Source organism: Epinephelus lanceolatus, chromosome 22, assembly GCF_041903045.1.
Source record: "Epinephelus lanceolatus isolate andai-2023 chromosome 22, ASM4190304v1, whole genome shotgun sequence".
Classification (NCBI taxonomy): domain Eukaryota; kingdom Metazoa; phylum Chordata; class Actinopteri; order Perciformes; family Serranidae; genus Epinephelus; species Epinephelus lanceolatus.
The window spans coordinates 37369737-37394011 of NC_135755.1; the positions used below are offsets into that span (position 1 = coordinate 37369737).

A 24275-nucleotide genomic window follows, 5' to 3' on the forward strand; every position below is an offset into this window, starting at 1 on the left:
GACCATTTTTGATCTACTCTGCATTTACCCTCCCAGTTAGGGGCCTATAGTGCTTCAAGTGGCCAAACCAGGAATTGCATTGAAAAGACAGCAGGGCCCCGAAAATGGACATTGGCCCCATCTTTTTTGTTTGTGTTTTTTTTTTACCATTCTTGGGTCTCTCGAACCAACCTGACTGCCAGAGATAGCAAAAAATCATGTTTTTTATGTAAATTGAACCAAAAAATGTCGTTTTAATGGGTTTCAATGGGGACGTTTTTCGTCCGAGAGGGCGAGGTGTCGTAAAAGGTTGCCATTTGTGTATTTCAGGCCTGATTTAGGAGCGGCTTTAAAAAAGGTTTTTGACCAAATGTCATGTTATATACAGTACAGGCCAAAAGTTTGGACACACCTTCTCATTCAATGCGTTTTCTTTATTTTCATGACTATTTACATTGTAGATTCTCACTGAAGGCATCAAAACTATGAATGAACACATGTGGAGTTATGTACTTAACAAAAAAAGGTGAAATAACTGAAAACATGTTTTATATTCTAGTTTCTTCAAAATAGCCACCCTTTGCTCTGATTACTGCTTTGCACACTCTTGGCATTCTCTCGATGAGCTTCAAGAGGTAGTCACCTGAAATGGTTTTCCAACAGTCTTGAAGGAGTTCCCAGAGGTGTTTAGCACTTGTTGGCCCCTTTGCCTTCACTCTGCGGTCCAGCTCACCCCAAACCATCTCGATTGGGTTCAGGTCCGGTGACTGTGGAGGCCAGGTCATCTGCCGCAGCACTCCATCACTCTCCTTCTTGGTCAAATAGCCCTTACACAGCCTGGAGGTGTGTTTGGGGTCATTGTCCTGTTGAAAAATAAATGATGGTCCAACTAAACGCAAACCGGATGGGATGGCATGTCGCTGCAGGATGCTGTGGTAGCCATGCTGGTTCAGTGTGCCTTCAATTTTGAATAAATCCCCAACAGTGTCACCAGCAAAACACCCCCACACCATCACACCTCCTCCTCCATGCTTCACAGTGGGAACCAGGCATGTGGAATCCATCCGTTCACCTTTTCTGCGTCTCACAAAGACACGGCGGTTGGAACCAAAGATCTCAAATTTGGACTCATCAGACCAAAGCACAGATTTCCACTGGTCTAATGTCCATTCCTTGTGTTTCTTGGCCCAAACAAATCTCTTCTGCTTGTTGCCTCTCCTTAGCAGTGGTTTCGTAGCAGCTATTTGACCATGAAGGCCTGATTGGCGCAGTCTCCTCTTAACAGTTGTTCTAGAGATGGGTCTGCTGCTAGAACTCTGTGTGGCATTCATCTGGTCTCTGATCTGAGCTGCTGTTAACTTGCCATTTCTGAGGCTGGTGACTCGGATGAACTTATCCTCAGAAGCAGAGGTGACTCTTGGTCTTCCTTTCCTGGGTCGGTCCTCATGTGTGCCAGTTTCGTTGTAGCGCTTGATGGTTTTTGCGACTCCACTTGGGGACACATTTAAAGTTTTTGCAATTTTCCGGACTGACTGACCTTCATTTCTTAAAGTAATGATGGCCACTCGTTTTTCTTTAGTTAGCTGATTGGTTCTTGCCATAATATGAATTTTAACAGTTGTCCAATAGGGCTGTTGGCTGTGTATTAACCTGACTTCTGCACAACACAACTGATGGTCCCAACCCCATTGATAAAGCAAGAAATTCCACTAATTAACCCTGATAAGGCACACCTGTGAAGTGGAAACCATTTCAGGTGACTACCTCTTGAAGCTCATGGAGAGAATGCCAAGAGTGTGCAAAGCAGTAATCAGAGCAAAGGGTGGCTATTTTGAAGAAACTAAATATAAAACGTTTTCAGTTATTTCACCTTTTTTTGTTAAGTACATAACTCCACATGTGTTCATTCATAGTTTTGATGCCTTCAGTGAGAATCTACAATGTAAATAGTCATAAAAATAAAGAAAATGCATTGAATGAGAAGGTGTGTCCAAACTTTTGGCCTGTACTGTACTGTACATGAACACAGCCAAAGTTATCAAAAAATAAAAACTGAAAAATGACTGAAAAGGACATTTTCCGTCCGAGGGGGACCGGAGGGTTAAATAATAGGGCACTGGGACAGTGTCAAACAACGTCAAAATACGTCCACTAAAAGTGCTTTTTTTTTCACACAGATAGGCTCACATTGTTAGTATAATTATCCGACAACATAACGGAAAGGAGAAATGAACGTCTGTGTTTACCTTTAGCTGGATTCAGACATGTTCCTCTGCCTGTTGCAATTTTAGTATATGTGCTACCGAAGTGACACTGGTCCCTCACTCCTCGTCTGCTCTTCAGTTTCAATGAGCTCTGCATCCGTGTATGTCCGTGTACTCCGTGTTCAAATGAATACGGGCGGTCATCAAATTCAAATGGCTCATCCAGATCCAGTTGGTCAAAATCAGGTAAGAGAATGAGTGAGCTAATAACCAGTCTAAGTACACTCTGTCCAGGGCAGTATTTGGGAATGGATGCACACCTAAAGAGATAGTGCACCCAAAAAATGAAAATTCACCCATTATCTACTCACCCATATGCCGATGGAGGCTCACTTCCAGAGATCCAAGGGGAGAGGGGGTAGCAACACAACTCCACCTAATGGAGGCTTACTGCACCCCAGGTTCAAACGTCCAAAAACACATAATTGAAACCACAAAATATCTCCATACTGCTCGTACGTAGTGACCTACGTGTCCTGAAGCCCTGACATAAAAGGTTGTTTGGAAAAACGTCATTTGAACTCTGTTTTTAGCCTCATTGTAGCCTGCAGCTCTAACTGCCTCTCTGTGCACCGCGTTCTCGTGTGCACGCTTGCGTGAGACCGTGAGACATGGGCACCGCGTTCTCGTGTGTTCACGTGTGTTCACGTGCTTTCGCTGGTCTCGCGCGAATTGCTACTGTCAAAATGAAAATACTACCCCGTATTAATTACTACTTTTCAATGCTGCCCGTCACACCAACAGATAAATGGTTCTTATCTATTGACACTCTTATTACAAATTTTTACTGGAAAAATCAAAAATCAAACTAACCACTTTACAGAAAAACAAATCTCAAGGCATCCATCAGACCAACCACAATACTCCATGGATAGACTTGGAAAAACTGTATTGTAAAAACATTTCACTCTCCGATTTACCTTTCCTCAACACAACCATTAAACGGCATCTCTCCTTCCAAAATTCTGTAATCTTCACAACTCTGACAGCCTGGTGGAAAGTCATTAAGACCTTTAATTCTACTCCATCATCTTGTTAACTCCATAACAGCCCCAATGAATCATTGGAACACTGATTCATCCATTTCCCCCTCAACTGACTTCTGTACAGAAATAAAAAAAAATATCTTTGCTATGACATCCAGTACAAATCTACAACTAATCCAATACAAAATAATACACAGAACTCATATTACTCAGTATAAAATGTACAGAATGGGACTGGCAAACACAGATGCTTGCTCACAATGCACCATAGGCACAACAGCTAATTATTTTCATGCACTCTGGACTTGCCAACCGGTTCACTCTTTTTGGGACTCTGTAACACAAAAACTCTCCACCATCTTGGACTGCGGAATCCCTTTATCCCCACAACTCTGCCTACTAGGAGATACTTCAGTAATCAAAATATCAAACAAATACAAGAACAGCTTGCTTATTTCTCTGTTGCCAATCCTCTTAAACTGGAAATCCAAAAACTGGACAAATCTTCTCTCAGAATACATATCCACGGAAGCAAAAATCACTGCTTACAATAACAACAAAAACACAACTTTTCTGGAAAAATGGTCTCCATTCTTGTTCGCAATGGGACTGGGCTAGTGCTGCGCACATTCCTATATTCGCACATACTATCAAAATATTGTCAAAATATGCATCACTTTTTAGGGAAAAGGGTTTGTTTGTTGTTTTTCAATTTGTACTTATTTACTTATTCATTTTTTCTTCAAATTATTACTATTATTATTAGCGGTATAATTATTATTATTATTATTGTTGTTATTGCCATTATTATTATCGTTATTATTACTATTCTTTTATTACTTTCTATTATTACCATGATACAAATCACTGTAACATTGAAACCTGACATTTTCTTCCTCCCTGCCTCATATATGTATATATATATATATATATATATATATATATATATATACACGTATATATATATATATATATATATATATGTGTATATGTATATGTATATATATATACAGTACAGGCCAAAAGTTTGGACACACCTCATTCAATGCGTTTTCTTTATTTTCATGACTACATTGTAGATTCTCACTGAAGGCATCAAAACTATGAATGAACACATGTGGAGTTATGTACTTAACAAAAAAAGGTGAAATAACTGTAAACATGTTTTATATTCTAGTTTCTTCAAAATAGCCACCCTTTGCTCTGATTACTGCTTTGCACACTCTTGGCATTCTCTCGATGAGCTTCAAGAGGTAGTCACCTGAAATGGTTTTCCAACAGTCTTGAAGGAGTTCCCAGAGGTGTTTAGCACTTGTTGGCCCCTTTGCCTTCACTCTGCGGTCCAGCTCACCCCAAACCATCTCGATTGGGTTCAGGTCCGGTGACTGTGGAGGCCAGGTCATCTGCCGCAGCACTCCATCACTCTCCTTCTTGGTCAAATAGCCCTTACACAGCCTGGAGGTGTGTTTGGGGTCATTGTCCTGTTGAAAAATACATGATCGTCCAACTAAACGCAAACCGGATGGGATGGCATGTCGCTGCAGGATGCTGTGGTAGCCATGCTGGTTCAGTGTGCCTTCAATTTTGAATAAATCCCCAACAGTGTCACCAGCAAAATGCTTCAAAACTCATTGGACGATGCTTCACAGTGCAGATGGACATTGACCTGAAGCATATTGCAAAAGCAACCAAAGACATTTTTAAGGCAAAGAAGTGGAATGTTCTGCAATGGCCAAGTCATATCATCTGACCTGAATCCAATTGAGCATGCGTTTCTCTTGCTGAAGCCAAAACTGAGGGCAAAACACCCAAAACACAAGCAGGAAGTGCAGACGGCTGCAGTAAAGGGCTGGCAGAACATCACCAGGGAAGAAACCCAGCATCTGATGATGCCTATGTGTCCAACACTTCAGGCAGTCATTGACTGTAAAGGATTTGCAACCAAGTATTAAAACTGACTGTTTAATTGATGATTATGTTAGTTTGTCCAAATACTTATGAGCCCTTAAAGTTGGGGGACTGTGTGAAGAAATGGTTGTAATTCCTACATGGTTCATACTACATTTTTGAAAAAAGCCTTAAATGAAAGCTGAGAGTCTGCACTTTAAGCAGGTATTCATTGTTTCATTTAAAACCCATTGTGGTGGTGTATAGAGCCAAAATGATGACAACTGTATCATTGTCCAAATAATTATGGACCTGACTGTATATATATACATACATACATACATACATACATACATATGTATACGTATATGTCTCATTTTGTCATATGAATTACTCAAATTTATTATGCCGATCTGTTCTATACACACAACATCTGTTGCACGTCTGTCCATTCTGGAAGAGGGACCCCTCCTCAGTTGCTCTTCCTGAGATTTACTGCCATATACAGAATAAATACCAACTTGGGATGTCTATACATTTCAGTGGAAAATACAAGGAAAAATCTCTTTTTGTTACTTTTATTCTACTGCAACTGTCAAGACTGTTAAGAACAGTCACTTGAATTTAAATAAAATAATTCACTGCATGTGATTGCACAGCCATTGCATAAATGCTGAGGTCATTTCGACAGAGCAGCCATCTTCTTTGCTCTGCGAGCTGCGCCAGACTTCCTCTTAGCTTTAGACTTTAGGAGGGGATGATGGGATACATTTTTGCCTCCACTCTTGGCATTGGACCGATGACTGGAGGGGCAGAACACAATACACACACAGATGGAGGAAAACACATTAAGAAGTGCAAATATTGAATCTTACTGGCACAGCGATAGAGTTCAGAGATTGAGCCCACAGCAGTGACAGATATATGAACTCACCTGCTGATCCTGTGTGTGTCTTTGAGAGGGCAGGCTTTGCGCTTGTGCTCTAGGCTGCCACAGTTGAAGCAGCCCTCCTTTTCTTGACCATGACCACATGGGTGGTCTGGGAGGGCACAGCAGCCACAGGACTGGCAGTGTTTCCATGCTTACAGGGAAAGAAATTCAATAAATACACAAATTCATATAAGACAAAAAGTAAAGTAGTGACGTGAAGACTTTTGCTAGTCTTACTAAGTAGTAACCGTGTATGCATGAGCATATTACTCGTGTCTGACGTGATCATGAATACATTTACTTACACGGTTTCACGCATTTCTCACATGTTGAGCAGTGCTTCCATTCTCGGCCATCCTGCAGACAGAGAGAGAGAAAGCAGAGGTTGTAACATATGCCTTTATTAGAGTAAATATAGTGTGTGTAGTTTTGCTTTTATACCTTAGATGGGCAGACGTTGCATTTAGCACAGTGCTTGTTGAGGGAAAAGACAAATCTCTGGCATACAGAGCAAAATCTAAAAGGAGTAATAGAAGAGGAGAAAATACAGGACCTTTTACCACAAAATCATCATAATAATATTAACTGCATGATTCTAACAGCTGGGTATTAAAGTTGAATACCTTATGTGTTCCATCCAAAGTGTGTCCTTAAAGGTAAGTATTTAAAGTTCGCAGCTATTGCCCTGCCAGATTATTCATATATTATTTGATCACATATTTCTTGATTTACAATAAGTCATAACTATAACTTATTATTTCATTTACGTGAAGTTCTTGTAGTTGTCTTTTGTTATAACTTTACCTTTAACACTGCTGTTAGGCTAGTTCTGGTGTATAAACAAAAGAAGATCTATGAAAAACTAGAATTACCGCCCAGCGGTTGTATGCCTCCACCCACCAGTCAAGTTTTTCTTACAGTTTACATCCATGTCTGTAAAACATGAATACTTTACACCCATTGTCCCCCCGACAGCACAGAAGATCTATACAATCAACACAGTTTCAAAGTGGACACCCAAGTTGAGTGTCATCAATTAAGTATCTGACCAAATATTTCCCCTTCTGTTCCTGAGAAATGATGCTGAATAATGGCCAGAAAAGTGTTTTATGCAGAATATTATGATGTCACACTAAAAGTGACCTTTGACCTTTTGGATATAAAATGTCATCACTTCATTATTGTTGTGTATATTTGTGTATATAGAAAATGTTTTAGATCTTTGAGTTCAGCTCATTTTTGTTCAGTGTACATACATATATATATATCTTTGCATTATAACACACAAATGTGCATGTCCCCACTGACCAAAGTTACTTTTTCATTGAATATAAAACAAATAAATACAGCCAGTAACCCCAAGTTTTTTCTGCTAATATAATTATTTGCCTGTCTACTTTAACCTAAATAAAAGAAATCTGAGAAAAATACATGAATTATTTATAAAATAGCACTATTTAATCATGTCCCCCAGTTTTGTTCAACCCCATAACAGCATACCAAGTCCCCCACTTTTTTAAAAATAATGGTTCAGTACAACTTCCTCAGCACCCAGGAAGTGACATCACTCGTCTTTTCCAGCTCACACTGTAAAGAGAGGTAAGTGTGAGCATACTTTCTGACCTATATTTCATCGTTTTTATCGTCAGATTGACATCGTCAAGCTCAACCTTTCAACACTGTTACATGCATAAATTATATTTACTATTGTTTGGGAAAAAGCAAACAATAGTGTTGGAAAAATATATTAATTTCTTGTTTTCCTCATGCCATGTGGTGCTCCAGGGTGAGAAGAAATGCAGATTCACAGAGAAGGGAAGAATACCTCAGGAAAGCACGTGAGCGGTAGAAAAGAGAAACAGAAGCAGGGAAAAAGAAATCCATCAATGACCTGCGTAAGAGAGCTCAAAGACGTAAGCGGAAAGAGTGGCAGAAGGCTAAAGAAAGACAGAAAAGGAAAGCTGAGATTGACAACAGTGGGCCTATCTCTCTAACCCCTCCACATAGTCCTGACAGTGAGATTCAAGATGCAGTACAAGCCAGACCAGAGTCCTCACGGTGAGGGAAATATGTGGTTAGAGATAGTGCTTGGTTTTAATTATGATAGCTTGTTTAAAAAACACTGATAAAAATTATGTGTGTGTGTGTGTGTGTGTGTGTGTGTATGTGTATATATATATATATATATATATATATATGCTCACACACACAGACACACAATATTTTTTTAGTATCTATACAGCCACAGCCACAGCCCCCAGACATCCATATCAACACTAACCTAGCATTTATTTTAATTTCTTTTTGCAACAATGGCTCGCAAACCTCAATAATGAAAAAATAGGAGAAAAATACAGGCAGTTTTACTGCTTATTATTTAGTGTGTGTTTACTCTGCTGGGGAAGCAGGAGAAAATGTATGATTCAGCTGGATTTTAGTAAAAACTTCCATTTTGATCCCCTAACTCTGGAATGCATGACTAATATAATCAAATTCATGTTTCTAAGTTGCCATGAGGATGTGATGAACAAATACGGAATTTATGGTTTTACATTTAGCTATATTTTCACATAGGGATTTGACATTGTGTATTTTGAGTCCATGTACACACACACACACACACACACACACAAACTAATATTGCAATATTTTTATACAGACCACACTGTCACATCCTTATGAGCACAGCAAGACCATTTTTGATCTACTCTGCATTTACCCTCCCAGTTAGGGGCCTATAGTGCTTCAAGTGGCCAAACCAGGAATTGCATTGAAAAGACAGCAGGGCCCCGAAAATGGACATTGGCCCCATCTTTTTTGTTTGTTTGGTTTTTTTTTTACCATTCTTGGGTCTCTCGAACCAACCTGACTGCCAGAGATAGCAAAAAATCATGTTTTTTATGGAAATTGAATCAAAAAATGTCGTTTTAATGGGTTTCAATGGGGACGTTTTTCGTCCGAGAGGGCGAGGTGTCGTAAAAGGTTGCCATTTGTGTATTTCAGGCCTGATTTAGGAGCGGCTTTAAAAAAGGTTTTTGACCAAATGTCATGTTATATACAGTACAGGCCAAAAGTTTGGACACACCTTCTCATTCAATGCGTTTTCTTTATTTTCATGACTATTTACATTGTAGATTCTCACTGAAGGCATCAAAACTATGAATGAACACATGTGGAGTTATGTACTTAACAAAAAAAGGTGAAATAACTGAAAACATGTTTTATATTCTAGTTTCTTCAAAATAGCCACCCTTTGCTCTGATTACTGCTTTGCACACTCTTGGCATTCTCTCGATGAGCTTCAAGAGGTAGTCACCTGAAATGGTTTTCCAACAGTCTTGAAGGAGTTCCCAGAGGTGTTTAGCACTTGTTGGCCCCTTTGCCTTCACTCTGCGGTCCAGCTCACCCCAAACCATCTCGATTGGGTTCAGGTCCGGTGACTGTGGAGGCCAGGTCATCTGCCGCAGCACTCCATCACTCTCCTTCTTGGTCAAATAGCCCTTACACAGCCTGGAGGTGTGTTTGGGGTCATTGTCCTGTTGAAAAATAAATGATGGTCCAACTAAACGCAAACCGGATGGGATGGCATGTCGCTGCAGGATGCTGTGGTAGCCATGCTGGTTCAGTGTGCCTTCAATTTTGAATAAATCCCCAACAGTGTCACCAGCAAAACACCCCCACACCATCACACCTCCTCCTCCATGCTTCACAGTGGGAACCAGGCATGTGGAATCCATACGTTCACCTTTTCTGCGTCTCACAAAGACATGGCGGTTGGAACCAAAGATCTCAAATTTGGACTCATCAGACCAAAGCACAGATTTCCACTGGTCTAATGTCCATTCCTTGTGTTTCTTGGCCCAAACAAATCTCTTCTGCTTGTTGCCTCTCCTTAGCAGTGGTTTCGTAGCAGCTATTTGACCATGAAGGCCTGATTGGCGCAGTCTCCTCTTAACAGTTGTTCTAGAGATGGGTCTGCTGCTAGAACTCTGTGTGGCATTCATCTGGTCTCTGATCTGAGCTGCTGTTAACTTGCCATTTCTGAGGCTGGTGACTCGGATGAACTTATCCTCAGAAGCAGAGGTGACTCTTGGTCTTCCTTTCCTGGGTCGGTCCTCATGTGTGCCAGTTTCGTTGTAGCGCTTGATGGTTTTTGCGACTCCACTTGGGGACACATTTCAAGTTTTTGCAATTTTCCGGACTGACTGACCTTCATTTCTTAAAGTAATGATGGCCACTCGTTTTTCTTTAGTTAGCTGATTGGTTCTTGCCATAATATGAATTTTAACAGTTGTCCAATAGGGCTGTCGGCTGTGTATTAACCTGACTTCTGCACAACACAACTGATGGTCCCAACCCCATTGATAAAGCAAGAAATTCCACTAATTAACCCTGATAAGGCACACCTGTGAAGTGGAAACCATTTCAGGTGACTACCTCTTGAAGCTCATGGAGAGAATGCCAAGAGTGTGCAAAGCAGTAATCAGAGCAAAGGGTGGCTATTTTGAAGAAACTAGAATGTAAAACATGTTTTCAGTTATTTCACCTTTTTTTGTTAAGTACATAACTCCACATGTGTTCATTCATAGTCTTGATGCCTTCAGTGAGAATCTACAATGTAAATAGTCATGAAAATAAAGAAAACGCATTGAATGAGAAGGTGTGTCCAAACTTTTGGCCTGTACTGTATGTATGTATATATATATATATGTATACATATATATATATACATACATACACATATACATACACACACACACACACACACACACACATACATATATATATGTATGTACACTGAACAAAAATATAAACGCAACACTTTTGTTTTTGCTCCCATTTTTCATGAGCTGAACTCAAAGATCTAAAACATTTTCTATATACACAAAAGACCATTTCTCACAAATATTGTTCACAAATCTGTATAAATCTGTGTTAGTGAGCACTTCTCCTTTGCCGAGATAATCCATCCAACCTCACAGGTGTGGCATATCAAGATGCTGATTAGACAGCATAATTATTGCACAGGTGTGCCTTAGGCTGGCCACAATAAAAGGCCACTCTGAAATGTGCAGTTTTGCTTTATTGGGGGGGGGGGGGGGGGGGTCAGAAAACCAGTCAGTATCTGGTGTGACCACCATTTGCCTCACGCAGTGCAACACATCTCCTTCGCATAGAGTTGATCAGGTTGTTGATTGTGGCCTGTGGAATGTTGGTCCACTCCTCTTCAATGGCTGTGCGAAGTTGCTGGATATTGGCAGGAACTGGAACACGCTGTCATATACGCCGATCCAGAGCATCCCAAACATGCTCAATGGGTGACATGTCCAGTGAGTATGCTGGCCATGCAAGAACTGGGATGTTTTACTCAATCATGTTTGAGCAGCATGTAAACAGTCCATGTGGAGAGGCAGAACACATTGGCCGAAATGTAATCTTGGAACTCACTGACTATCCTCCTCCCACCATACAGCTAATACTAATTTTTTTTTCTTTTTAAAAAATGTATCTGCATTCCTGTTCCGTGCGAAGAGGAAGTCTTGGCTAGGATATTCGCTGGCCACACCAGATCTCCTGAAATACTGGCTGTTGCTCAAAGAGGCTTATCCTTGCCAGACTGATAGCCAGTGGATTCCGAGATTGTTGATACTCATAGTGATATATTGGTGATAAGATTATATCAGCCAGTTGGATCAGTCATTAAAGCTGTGACAGAAAGTGTGTTGATACCTGTAGCCCTCCTCTTTGGGCAGGACGACGTCTCTGGCTGAAATATTAGTGAAGAGTCTGACAGGAGACTGCTTTCTGCCTGTCTTCCCATGTTTATACAGAGGATGGTTGTCATAGTCCACCTGGAAACAAAGAAAGTATTTACTAATTTCTTTACTAAAATATTTACTTTTTTACTATTAAAATATATATATAATATTAGAGATGTACCAATTTTTGGCCGCACATCGGCATAAACAGATATTTTCCTTGTCGACTGCATATCTGCATTGCACCGTTTTAGTCTTCTGACAACTCAGAGCACTTTTAACAAATGTCACGTTCACCCTTTCATGTCACATTCACACACTATGCTTGCATAGCGCCATTTTAGTCTTCTAGCAAACTCAAAGCACTTTAACACAACATGTCACATTCACACACTGGTGGCCGAGGCTACCATAGACGGTGCCACCTGCTACTCACTTTAAAAGTACTAACACACTGATGGAACAGACATCGGGAACAATTTGGGGTTCAGTATCTTGCCCAAAGATCTTCGACATGCAGACTGGAGGAACCGGGATAAAAGCACTGATCTTCCAATTATTGGACGACCCGTTGTACTTCCTGAGCCAAAGCTGCAAAGTGCACTAGAGACTTCCACTGTCTGAACAGGCTGCTTCCGGTTTAGCGCTCTGCTAACTTGGATGAAGATAAAATGATTCAATAATGCGGCTTCTTCTTTCCAAATGTTATGCAACCAAATGGATCAAACCCTGACAGTGAAACAAGTCATTCTCTGGGGGTTGTGAGGTTTAAAAAAAAATGTATCCATTGATTTACAGATGTCTGATTTCCCATGTAAGTATACTGGAAAAAGTTTTTTTGGGGGGCATCAAGTGACAGTGTAATTACACTGTTCGGCAACTACACAAATTGGCTGCAAAGCCCAGCGTGCTTCCTGGGGGCCTGGTTAACAATGGCAAGAGGAGAGCTTGAGTTACAGGAGTGAAAAAAATTGAATTTCCCCTCTGAGGGATTAATAAAGTATATAAAAATTAAAAAATGATGCATTCAAGCTCTCTTAGCTAAAATAGAGTAAAAATTATAATGTTCTTATAATGTGTTCAAATGTAAATTGCAAAATGTAGTTTGGGTGAGAAACTTGAATAAATACAGCTGTTTGAAGGAGAGACTTGTTGATGTTTTCACAGAAATATAAAGAGAGGGAATTATGATATATATAGTATGTCTCATGTGAAAGACGGTCACTTTAAAGGTTGTTTCAGAAACATTTGTGTTTATTCAAAGATAGTGTGATGAAGGACTGACTGACTTTACAACAGTTGAGTTAGTTTTTTTTTATTATGAAGACTTCTTTGTTTCCCTGGCACAAGAAGGGGATTAAATAACAACAAAAACAAAATAAACAACATAAAAACATTGATTATCAGTACTTGCTACTGGCCCAATTGTTATTTTAAACACTGGCATCAGTATCGGCCCAGAATTTCACAATTGGTACATCCCTATTTAATATATAGAACTATACATATATGTTTATATACAGTGGTGGAAAAAAGTTTTCGGACACCCTTAAAATTTTACACAATCTCAAATACTATCATGAAATATTTCTGGAAAAATCTTTTTTGTGTTTCAAAAGGTGTGGCTGCATTAGACAGATACAAACAAATACAAATTATATTTTTTTGTTTATTGTTTACAAGAAAAACTAACAAAACTAAATTATTGACAGTTTCAATATGTCAGTTCTCAACATTGTCGGTATCAAAGTCAACAAATAACAGAGAATGTGTTCAAAACTGAACAAAAAATAAATAAACCATCACATCATCAAATTAATATTTAGTAGTCCTGCCATTGGCACATAGTAGAGCTCTAATCCTGGCTGGCATGTTCCCCACGAGCCTTTCACACTGTTGAGGGGTAATCTTGTCCCATTCTTCTTGAATTACTGCTTTTAATTCTTCTAAATTCTTTGGTTTATGCTTTGAAACAGACCTTTTGATAATCCACCACAGATTTTCAATGGGGCTCATGTCCGGGGATTGAGCTGGCCACTCTAAGACCTGGATACTGTGCTCCTGCAGCCAAGTTCTACTGGCCTTGGATGTGTGGCAAGGGGCATTATCTTGTTGAAACATCCAGTTTTTACCTCGACGGAACAGTGCACGCGCAGAAGGGAGCATGTGGGTTTCGAGAATGGTACAATACTTGGTAGAGTTCAATGTGCCATCACAGACAGTGAGATGACCAACACCAGCAGCACTCATGCATCCCCAAACCATGATACTGCCTCCACCATGCTTGACAGTAGGTACTGTACATGCTGGAGATAATGCTTCACCTGGCCTTCTGCATACCCTCACATTAGTAGGAGGAAGATAAAGCTGGAAACTGGACTCATCTGACCACAAAATCTTCTTCCAATTCCTGGCTGTCCAGTTCTTGTGTGCCTGGGCCCAACGACGCCGGCCTAACCTCTGTCTCTCATTGATCAGGGGCTTCTTGATAGCCTTGTAGGACCTTAAGCCATGATCTAAAAGTCGGCCACGTACAGTGCGGGTGGAACACTGGACACCAGTTTGGTTTGACCACTGCTGCTGAAGCTCCTGTGATGTCATTCGGCGGTTTTGCCTGCACATGCGGATCAGGATGCGGTCATTTCTTGCTGAAGAAACCCTTGGACGCCCGGATCTTGCTTTGTCTTCCAAGCTGTTGGTTCGTCTGTATTTCTGCAGAATGTATCCAACTGCTGAAGGACTGCATCTGCACTTCCTGGCTATCTGGTGGCAGCTGTACCCTTCCTGGCTGAGAATCTTTATCTTCAGGCGTGTTTCCTGCATTAGGTTCCTTGTTTTAGCCATTTTTGTGTCTGAAGAACTTTCAAATGTGCTGGCTTTATGTAGACACGAAGCTTGGCAACAAAAATTGTGTCTTTTAATAAAAAGAACGACCTTCATCACTGGTACCAAAATGACCCAATACTCAAAATTTCTTATGTATTTTTATGGAACCAATCAATTCTAAGTTTTAATGGCTTTTTTAGGATTTATTTAGTATTTTTTGCTGTGACTGTACTAAAAGAAATTGCACTTGAAGACCTAAGAGTGATTCTTAATGCAATATTTCACAAATGCATGGGGTGTCCGAAACCTTTTTTCCACCACTGTATATATGTTCCTATAATCACTATAACTCTTACTATACTGCACTATAGTGAGGAAAGTAGTGACAAAGATAGGAACAAAAGCAGCCAAGTTGAATTTGAATGATCAAGGACATTAACTGCATGTTTTTCCACAGATGTTTCTTATTAGTTTCATTAGATGTGTGGGTTTAAGTGCCACGCTTTTACATTAGACACAAGGCTTTTGTGGTGTATGAACAGTAAACCTGATGGCAAGATAGTCATCGTCTTGGATTTGACTGATGATAATCGCCAGTTTTACGACATCTGTCCATCTTGAACTTGACATTGAAATAACAAATTAAATCAAGCACTGGACATCTTTCTTTGTGTTCACCTGTATGATGTACGATAGCCCTATCAAATTCATTGGTCCTCAAACAGGCTACCCTTTAACCCTTTAAAGTACAATATAAAGTAATCTGTCTGCACTCCGGCACGGCAGTGGAGCCGACAGGATTCCATTCTAGTCAATGTGTGTGTTTCCACCAGCTGCAGCTGTGCTGCGTTCCGGCTCCGTCTCAGCTCTGGCACTCAAATACGCAGGACTTCTATTTTTGCCGGACGCCGGAGCACAACACAGCAATTCAGCACAGAGCAGATCGTGCGGGGCAGGAAGTTGTGCACAGAAACACAATAAAACATCCGGTTAATTTTCAAAATAAAGTACACAGTGTTCACGGCGGATCATATTTCCCTGCACTACACCTTAAAAACTACATAATGGGCAGAGGCAGGCCTGAAGTCAACAGGTCAGAGGTTTTCAGACGTCATTTCACCCCGTGAACACCATGGACGAGGAGATATTAATCATGGCAGTGGACCGAGATGTCTTCCGGCGGAGCTGCACCGCACCGCACAGCAAACGCAGCCGGTGGGTATTGACGGACAGCGGAGCACGCAGTGGATAACCAGCGCTGCCGTTCTGCAACGGACACGCATCCAGTGGAAATCCGGTGTCAGGTGCTTAACCATCATCATGTGAAGCACAATACATGCAAGTATTACGTTGCATACTTTCTGAGGCCCTACTCCCAGATAATTAAGGCATGCAAAAGGCCTCTTAAGAACTCCATTCAATCGCTCAATAGCACATCTGGTTTTGCAACGGGCAGTATTGTAGCGGGCCTGACCAGGAGTGCTTGGTGCAATAAAAGGGGTCATCAGTCTTGGCAGGAGTGGATAGGCACTGTCTCCTAAGATAATGCCATCTGGTTGGTTGTTTTGAAGCTCTCTGTATAGAACATTTTCCCTCAGGATGTGTACATCATGGACAGACCTGGGCCACTTCACAACACTGTTAGTGATGATGAGGTCAGCATCGGCCACAAGCTGGATGCTGTGCCTCTCTTTTCGGCTGATGTACTCCCACTCCCTTTCATGAGGTGCTTGTGTACGCACATGAGTGCAGTTAATAACCCCAATAGTACTGGGCATGTTCCCCAACTGAAAAAACTTGCACTTGGTCTGGGCAGTGCCACCTCTTGGAAATGACACAAACTGATTCACAAGGTGGGCCAGTGCAGCTGACACAGCTTTCATCATCACTCAGTCGATTTGTCCACTCCCAAAATGTCAACAACTTGAAAGAAAGACCCAGATGCATAGAAGTGCAGAGCAAGACTGACTTCTTCGGGTTCTTCTTTGAAGTTTTGGTCTGACAAGATCTGCAATGTATTTAATATCAGCAATGCCAAAGCGAAACCTAGTTAGTTAGTTAACTAACTAATAGTTCTTTGGTGGTATATTGCTCTGGTTGGACGTTCATCAAACACTTTTTGACGATAACCTCTCCTACCAAAATGTTTACGGCTATGGACAACACCTGGTTTGCTGATCAGCTGATTGCTGATTTGCTTTAGCTTGTGTTCCAATCATTCAACCAATCATACCAAAGTCCTATAAATTCAGCTTTTAAACAAAAGAAGACATGAAACCATGGACTCAAAGGGACCCGATTTCACTGCAACAGAAACCCAGGCACTGCTGGAGGGTGTCAGGAACCATTATGATGTAATTTTAGGACGTTTTAACTAGAGGTCGGCCGATCAATCGGCTGGCCAATTAATCGGGCAGATCTAACACCATTTTGAGGTAATCGGCTTAGGCTGATCCCTGTGCTCACGAGACCGATGACCAAAAGAGAAGCCTGTTTAACTGTTGCACAATGTTGGTGTTCTTGAACATGCCCTTAACACTGACGTCGTAGGCTACACACAGGTGCAGCAGAGCAGACTGTTTCTCCGTCTCTCATCTCTCCATTATTCACGTGTAGTGTTGGTGCTACGATCATAAACAGACTGGAATACCGAGCAACTCACGCCAGTCAAACGTAACTGAAGGCTGTGTGAATCTCCAACATGTTGACAAGTAGCATTGGTGTTTGCATTATATTAGAAAATGCACTGGAGACGGTGAAAGCAACATGCAACAAGTGCCTGTGAGGTGTGGGATAGAGGGTTGCATTGGGATTGGGTCCCACGGGGGTGGGCGGTTTTGCTTTGCTGCGGGCGGGAACGGCGGCTAAAAAAAACACTGCGGGATCGGAATGTAGCCTGTAGCGACAGGATGGAGTTAACAAATGATGTGGAAAAGAAGCTCAAACAAGGTCTGAAGACGCACTGAGCCCTCTACTTCCCAGCGCGCTCAAAGCTGGCGCATTTCATCTTCAGTATCCCCGCATCCAGTGTGCCTTCAGAGCGGGCCTTTAGTGTCTGTGGGCGCATCTTGGAAGAGAGACACACGACTGCAGTCGGTCAGCAACATTCTCTTCCTCCACAGCAATATTATGGCCAAGTGATTCATTTGTTAAATACATTCGTTTCATTCATTAACTTTGTTTATTTTATGTTATTTATTAGTGTTATTTGAGCCACTCACAGCCTACTCTCGTTGCTATTTGTTAATGACATAAAGAGGCGTGATGATGCCGGTGTTATTGAGCATAGGCTTTATCTTTATCTCATTAATGTTTCTTATTCAGGTCTCTCTTAGAAAAGAGACCTTAACCTCAATCACTGCGTGATTATATAAAGGTAGAAAAATAAATAAAATACAGAGGAGGAGAATAGAATATTAAACAGCCTTTATGTCATTAAAAACTAAATGAAAACAACGAAATAGGAGCGCTATTCCCGACCAGTGCGTCAAAAGACATGCAGGCCAGGGAAACGAAACAAACAACCCCATGAATCTCTTTATTAATAGCCTATAAAATAACGTGTTTTCTCCTGCGGGATGGGAGAAGACACAAAATCAATGCATGTCTATTATTGTGCGGGCATAAATTCTCAGAGTTTTGCGGGAGCGGGCGGGAGTGGACATACACATTGCGGGTGCGGGCGGGAGTGTAACACACACGTTGCGGTTGCGGGTGGTAATGGTCAGAAATTCAGCGGGAGCGGGCAGGAGCGGGATGAAGCAAACAGTCCCGCGCAGGGCTCTAGTGTGGGGCTAACGTTTGCTAATCAGGGAAGCACCGCGGGTACTTGTATAACAAGTTCGAGTTGCTTTTAAATGTACATTCACCGTCTCCAGTGCATTTTCTAATTGCCTATACTGAACAAAAATATAATCGGCTAAGTGCTAGGAGTTCTCCGTTATTCACGTGTAGAATTGGCGATGCAGTCATCATAAAGGGGCTGGAATACCTTGTCTACATGTTGGTGATACACACAGCCTTCAGTTGCGTTTGACTGGCGTGAGTTGCTCGGTATTCCAGTATGTTTATGATCGTAGCACCCAGGGGGGGACAATAAACAGTAAAATTTTAGAGAATAATTCCAGGGGGGACAAAGAAAAAAAGTTGTAGCCTGTCTTTTATACAGCATCTTTTACCGCAATTTGACGCTTTAATCTTCTCTCTATCTCTCCAACAGGCAGGCATAGGACCTTTCTTAGCACTGGCTGAGTCCACCTGCACATGTACAGATTTAAAACAAAATGATTGAAATCAAATTACTTATGAGAAATGGCTTAACAACTAAACATTTCCTGCAATTAAACTGGTACACTGGTTTATAAACAATGTGCTGTGAGATCTGCTGCTGCGCACCTCACAACCGTGCGTAATAGTCGCACGTAATGACCGCTTCTCATCGGTTAAACTGCACGTCTCTCATGTTTGTCTCACTGACAGGTGGAGAGCCTACAGACAGGTACCCATTAGCTATGAGCCGCTCCACCACTGACTGCTCTTGTCCTGTCCTCTCCCTCTTCTTTCTCTCCTGTCCTCTCTGACTATCACTAAACTCTGAGCTTAATCATTAGCTTTTAGCTTAGCAGCACTCGTAATTGAGTAGGCTTTTGAACAATGCAGGAGAAATGCTGCAGACAGTTTAGATTATCAGCTTGGGCCTGGGGCTTGTTGTAACAGTAAATGGTAGGGTTGGGAACGATTAACCGATACAACTGGATATCCGGTTTGACAAGCGAGAGATACAGCTACGTCAGTAGCAGCCTCCTCAATCGATACGAATCAGCCATGAATCCTTAGATGAATCGATTGTAGAGTCATGGATTCGGGTATCGCGAGACTAGCAATCGGTTGACTGGCTTTAACAGTTTGCATCTCGAAAACAACGCGAGAGCCGGCCCGGCGGCATGCTCTGTAGCAGGCATTACTGACAACGATAATGGATGTAAACATCAGTGCCAGCTTGACTGGTGGGGATGAGGAACAGAAGCTAATGCTGGTTGGATAAACCAGGGAGCAGCCAAGCCGCAGCAGAAACTAAAGGCGAATCCTGCCGATTGTGGGTTGAATGCGGGGTCACAGACACAGACAGAAATACGTATTCCTGTCAAATACGGTGGCGCATGATAACGGCTTACCGGCTGGCGACCGAGAAGCCCGGCTCCAGGTCCAAGAAGTCTTCGTCGGTGTCATGACTGCCCAAAAATACCAGCCAAGCCCTGGCAGCACACAGGTATGTGATGTGTCAGAGGAGAAACGAGCAGTTCACATTTCCACAAACCTCAGCGCACTTTAGGGACTGTTCTTTACTTGTCAGGGGAGGAGGGTGGCTGGTTGATTTTTATTTATTTATTTTATTTTGATCCCCCCTTATGTTAATCACTTATTGATGCTGTTTTTGAAGTATGAATAAGTCAATAAGTAATTTATTCCACTGAAATATCATTGATGTATTATAGAAAAGTGATATATCTTTTTATAAATGACAGAGTGTAGCAAACACAGAAATAGTCTGACATGCTGTCAGTGATAAGCTGCTAGTCATCACAGTCCATGATATCAACTATTAACAGGAGATGTCAGGTTCTGCCCCTACATTGCATGTTATTATTTTATTCTGCTTTATGTTTATATTGTACAGCGTTATAATAAACTTTATTCCAGACTCAAGTCCATATAAGATAGAAAAACACAGACAATACCATAAACACAACACAACAAGTAGGTTTAAAACACTTAAATTTTACTTAAAGTTCACTTCACTTAAAGTTTAAAACTTCTTCTCATTTTTATATTGATCCCATTCAACAAAATGATGTTTATTCAGCAAGTCTTTTTTTGGTCCATGTCTAAAAATAAATACATTTGACATGTGATTTTGTTGTTGTTTGTCTTTTTATTTTATTGTTGCCAGTGCCATACAGCAACAATGCTTGGGGATGTGGTCTTTTACAAATTTGAAAATACTGTAAGAATGTCACTTTTATAGAATTGGCTCGAATCGTATCGTATCGAATCGTTCTGTATTAAAAATATATCGTTTTTGAATCGTATCGTAACCCGTGTATCTAGATACGTATCGAATCGTCTATCACAGAGAGATTCCCAACCCTAGTAAATGTGATGTGTTGTAACTTGTGTAAGTTAAACTGTGTCTGTGTGAGTGTACATCTTACCCCGCGATGCGCGATGTGGGCAGCCGGGTCCAGCCACACGCTGCTACTACTGCCAAGTAGCTACTAACGGCTGCTAGCCCCGCCCGTTGGAAAGAGTGTGGGATATACCACTACTAGGAATGGGAGGGGGGGACTAAATCTTATAAGATTTAAATAGCACATTATTGTGCGATTATAATGAGCACTGCTTACATTGTGCTTTTATTAATTGTGTCTCAAATTATTCTGGGGGGGACATGTCCCCCCTGTCCCCCCCCCCCCCCGGGATTTCCGCCCCTGCTAGCACCAACACTACACGTGAATAACGGAGAGAGGAGAGACGGAGAAAGAGTCTGCTCTGCTGCACCTGTGTGTAGCCTCCCCTCTTTGAGCCGAATAAGACGCTGACGTCAGTGTTAAGGGCACGTTCAAGAACACAACATTGTGCAACAGTTTAACACTGTTTTAAGGTTTCTCTTCTGGTCAGCGCTTGTCTATTTCTGTTTGGATGTCATGGCAACAGTGCAGTAGTGTATAAGACAGATTCAGTGCAAATATTAGTGGCAGTAACAACAGAATAGTGAGTGAACATTAACCCTGTGCAAGTTTTAGCATCAGAACATGGAGAACATATCGGCACAGTAACGGAATAGTGAAGGTATTTATAAGTTTCCCAGTTCCCATTCCCAGTGATTACCAAAAACCCATTTAACTAATTTGGTAACTGCAACACAAGCATGCTCATATTATGAGAGAGGGACAGAGAGAGAGGCTGGGAGGGACAGAGGGGGAGAGAAAGAGGATGGGAGGGAGAGAGGGGGAGAGAAAGAGGGTGGGAGGGAGAGAGGAGGAGAGAGAGAGGGTGGGTTATTTTTTTTTAAACTAAGTTTATGTAATTTCTGTAAATGTTTTCTCAGTGACGCTGCTGTCAGCTGATAATGCTGCTGTTAATAAGTGCACTAAAACACTAAGTGTTTCTTTTATTTAGTCAATTACAAGAACATTCAATAAATGTTAACATTTAGATTAAACAGTATTGTGTCATTTGTCATTTTATCATATTCAGTCCTAGATCCAAAAGCACAATTCAGGAGGCAGAGAGCAGGTGAAGCCTGGGCTTGAGGCGAGGAACAACAAAATATTGTATTTTATCAGATGGGGGAGAAAAAAGTGATATCGGCCTTATATCAGCCATCGGCCGCCCTGCTCTCTCTCAATATCGGTATCGGCATGATCGGCCTAAAGGCCATATCGGTCGACCTATAGTTTTAACTCTACTAAGGACGGAGAACTGACTCACAAAATGAAACAAGACATCTGGGTTGAAATTACCCAAAATGTGAATGCAATGGGCTCTGGTCACAGGAGGACAACAGATCAAGTTAAATTCAGATGGAAGAATCTGAAGGCCAAGGCAGCAAGGGACCATGCTGAAGCCAACAGGGAACAAAACTTACAAGAGAAGAGAATACACAGACATGGTCCTTGACATTATTGGAGGTGCAAACTCACAAGCTCTGCATGGGATTCAATGTGTTGTAGGGGATGATGAGCCCACAAATGCAGAGGAAACTGAGCCAGAACCTTCAAATGAAGAGGACACATTCATTCTTGACCTCAGCCCTGTTGTTGTGGAAGGTGGATCATCAATGGTGGAGCCAGCAGCTACTGCCTCAGGAGCCAAGAAAAGAGGCTTTAAGAGTTCTTTGCCAAAGACCGATAATGATGATGCTTATATGACACTTGTCAAACGTGAAATTGAAAGAGCAGGTGTACGGATTTGTCTGGCCAAGAAACAAATTACTCTTGCGCAACTACAGCAGACTAAAGCCAGACTTGAAATTCAGCTCCTTAAAGCACATCTACAAAATGCTGGTGTTGCGACAGCTGAAGAATTCTGAAGTCTTTATTTTTCTTTTTTGAAATTATTGGCTTTTTATGATTTAAAGGTTGATGTTTATTGGTTGTCAGGTCAGTGGACTGAATGTTAAAAAGAAATTTACCATCAGAGGTCTTCTTTGTAATGCTTTTTTCTAATTTTGAAATAAAAACACTTACTATTACCCCATGCTTGCTGATCTACCTGTTGTTCTCAATATTTGAAAAATGTTTCAATATTTTCAACTTGAATTATTGCATCCATATCATGACAAAGTAAGTGAGGTAAACATGGCTGGGGATATAATAATGGATTTATTGCTGATGAAATATTTCATGAAATAGCTGTTAATATCAAATATAATTAATTAAGGATCTTTTATTTTGTGTGAATTTTTGCACCCCCTGCATCCCAGTTAAACTACTGGTAATCCGGATTTATGTAATGACTGATTTAGAGTGATCCTATCCAGTTCTTTTTTGAAATGGGACAAAAGTGAGCTGAAATACGTGATCCATGAAAGGAAAAAATGGATCCATGAAAGGAAAAAATGGATTACCAAACCGGATCATTTTTATCCGGATTACACCTTTTGAACTACCCAGCCCAGAGGATTCACGATATGATATTATCATAATACTTAAATCACGATATGTACTGTTGGGATATGCTGAGTATTGCGATAAAATAATTTGTAATTTGTTACCTTTTTTCAACTGTAAATTATGTCCCTGAAGGAAAACATCTGTTTTATCTAATCTACATTTTTCAGCGTGTTCATCTCACCTCACCTCAGCCATTTTTTGTAATAGCAAAATGTATCTTCTCGACTGAAAAAGCAATTGATTATATTATTCTAGTAGGCTACCTCATGTTAAATTTCTGCTTGCAATATTTATAATCTGTATAATAAAACATAATGATACTTGGCACAGTCTGAAGATACAGTATTGACACAAAATATATCACGATACTAAGCTCTATTGATTTACCAACCCCCCAAGGTTACCCTATGTTTGACAAATCGAAAGATCCACAGTGAAAAAGGCCTATACAGCTTTAGTTACACTACACATTTGATACCCTGGAATCACTGTTGTGCTTTCTCTCATTTCATTGGACCACTGTGGTCTGTGTGTCAGGTACTACAGTGAAAAACTCTAATTACTGCTTTGCAGTCGTATGCCTCCGTGAACCAGTCAAGTTGCACTAACAGTTTACATCCATGACTGTGAAAACATGGATGCTTCACACACATCTTCTCCCTGCAAGCACAGAAGATCTATACAATCAACACAGTTTTAAGGTGGACCCTGAAGATTAGTGTCACTAATTCAGTATCTGACCAAATGTCTCTCCTTCTGTTCCTGAGATATGATATCGCATAATGGCCCAAAAAAGTGTTTCATGCTGTCACAGTGAAGTTGATCTTTGACTTTTTGGATATAAAATGTCACCTCTCTATCATTATATCCTGTTAGACGTTGGGGTTGAATTTCGTCATAATCAACATAAGAATTATTGAGTTATGGCCAAAAACATGTTTTGTGAAGCCACAATGACCTTGACCTTT

General features: G+C 41.0%; 1 protein-coding gene across 2 annotated transcripts in view; it reads right to left on the bottom strand.

Moving 5' to 3' along the window:
- Positions 1-5405: 5405 nt before the first annotated feature.
- The window catches only part of zcchc4 (zinc finger, CCHC domain containing 4), a 58645-nt gene continuing 39775 nt past the window's right edge, over positions 5406-24275 (bottom strand). For both annotated transcript variants that reach the window (XM_033609750.2, XM_033609749.2), the window contains exons 9-13: positions 11778-11899; positions 6489-6564; positions 6353-6404; positions 6051-6198; positions 5406-5919 (exon numbers count right to left, since the gene is read on the bottom strand). In XM_033609750.2, the coding sequence (XP_033465641.2) occupies positions 5796-5919; positions 6051-6198; positions 6353-6404; positions 6489-6564; positions 11778-11899 (522 nt within the window). In that variant the 3' untranslated portion in view covers positions 5406-5795. The remainder of the gene's footprint in view (positions 5920-6050; positions 6199-6352; positions 6405-6488; positions 6565-11777; positions 11900-24275) is intronic.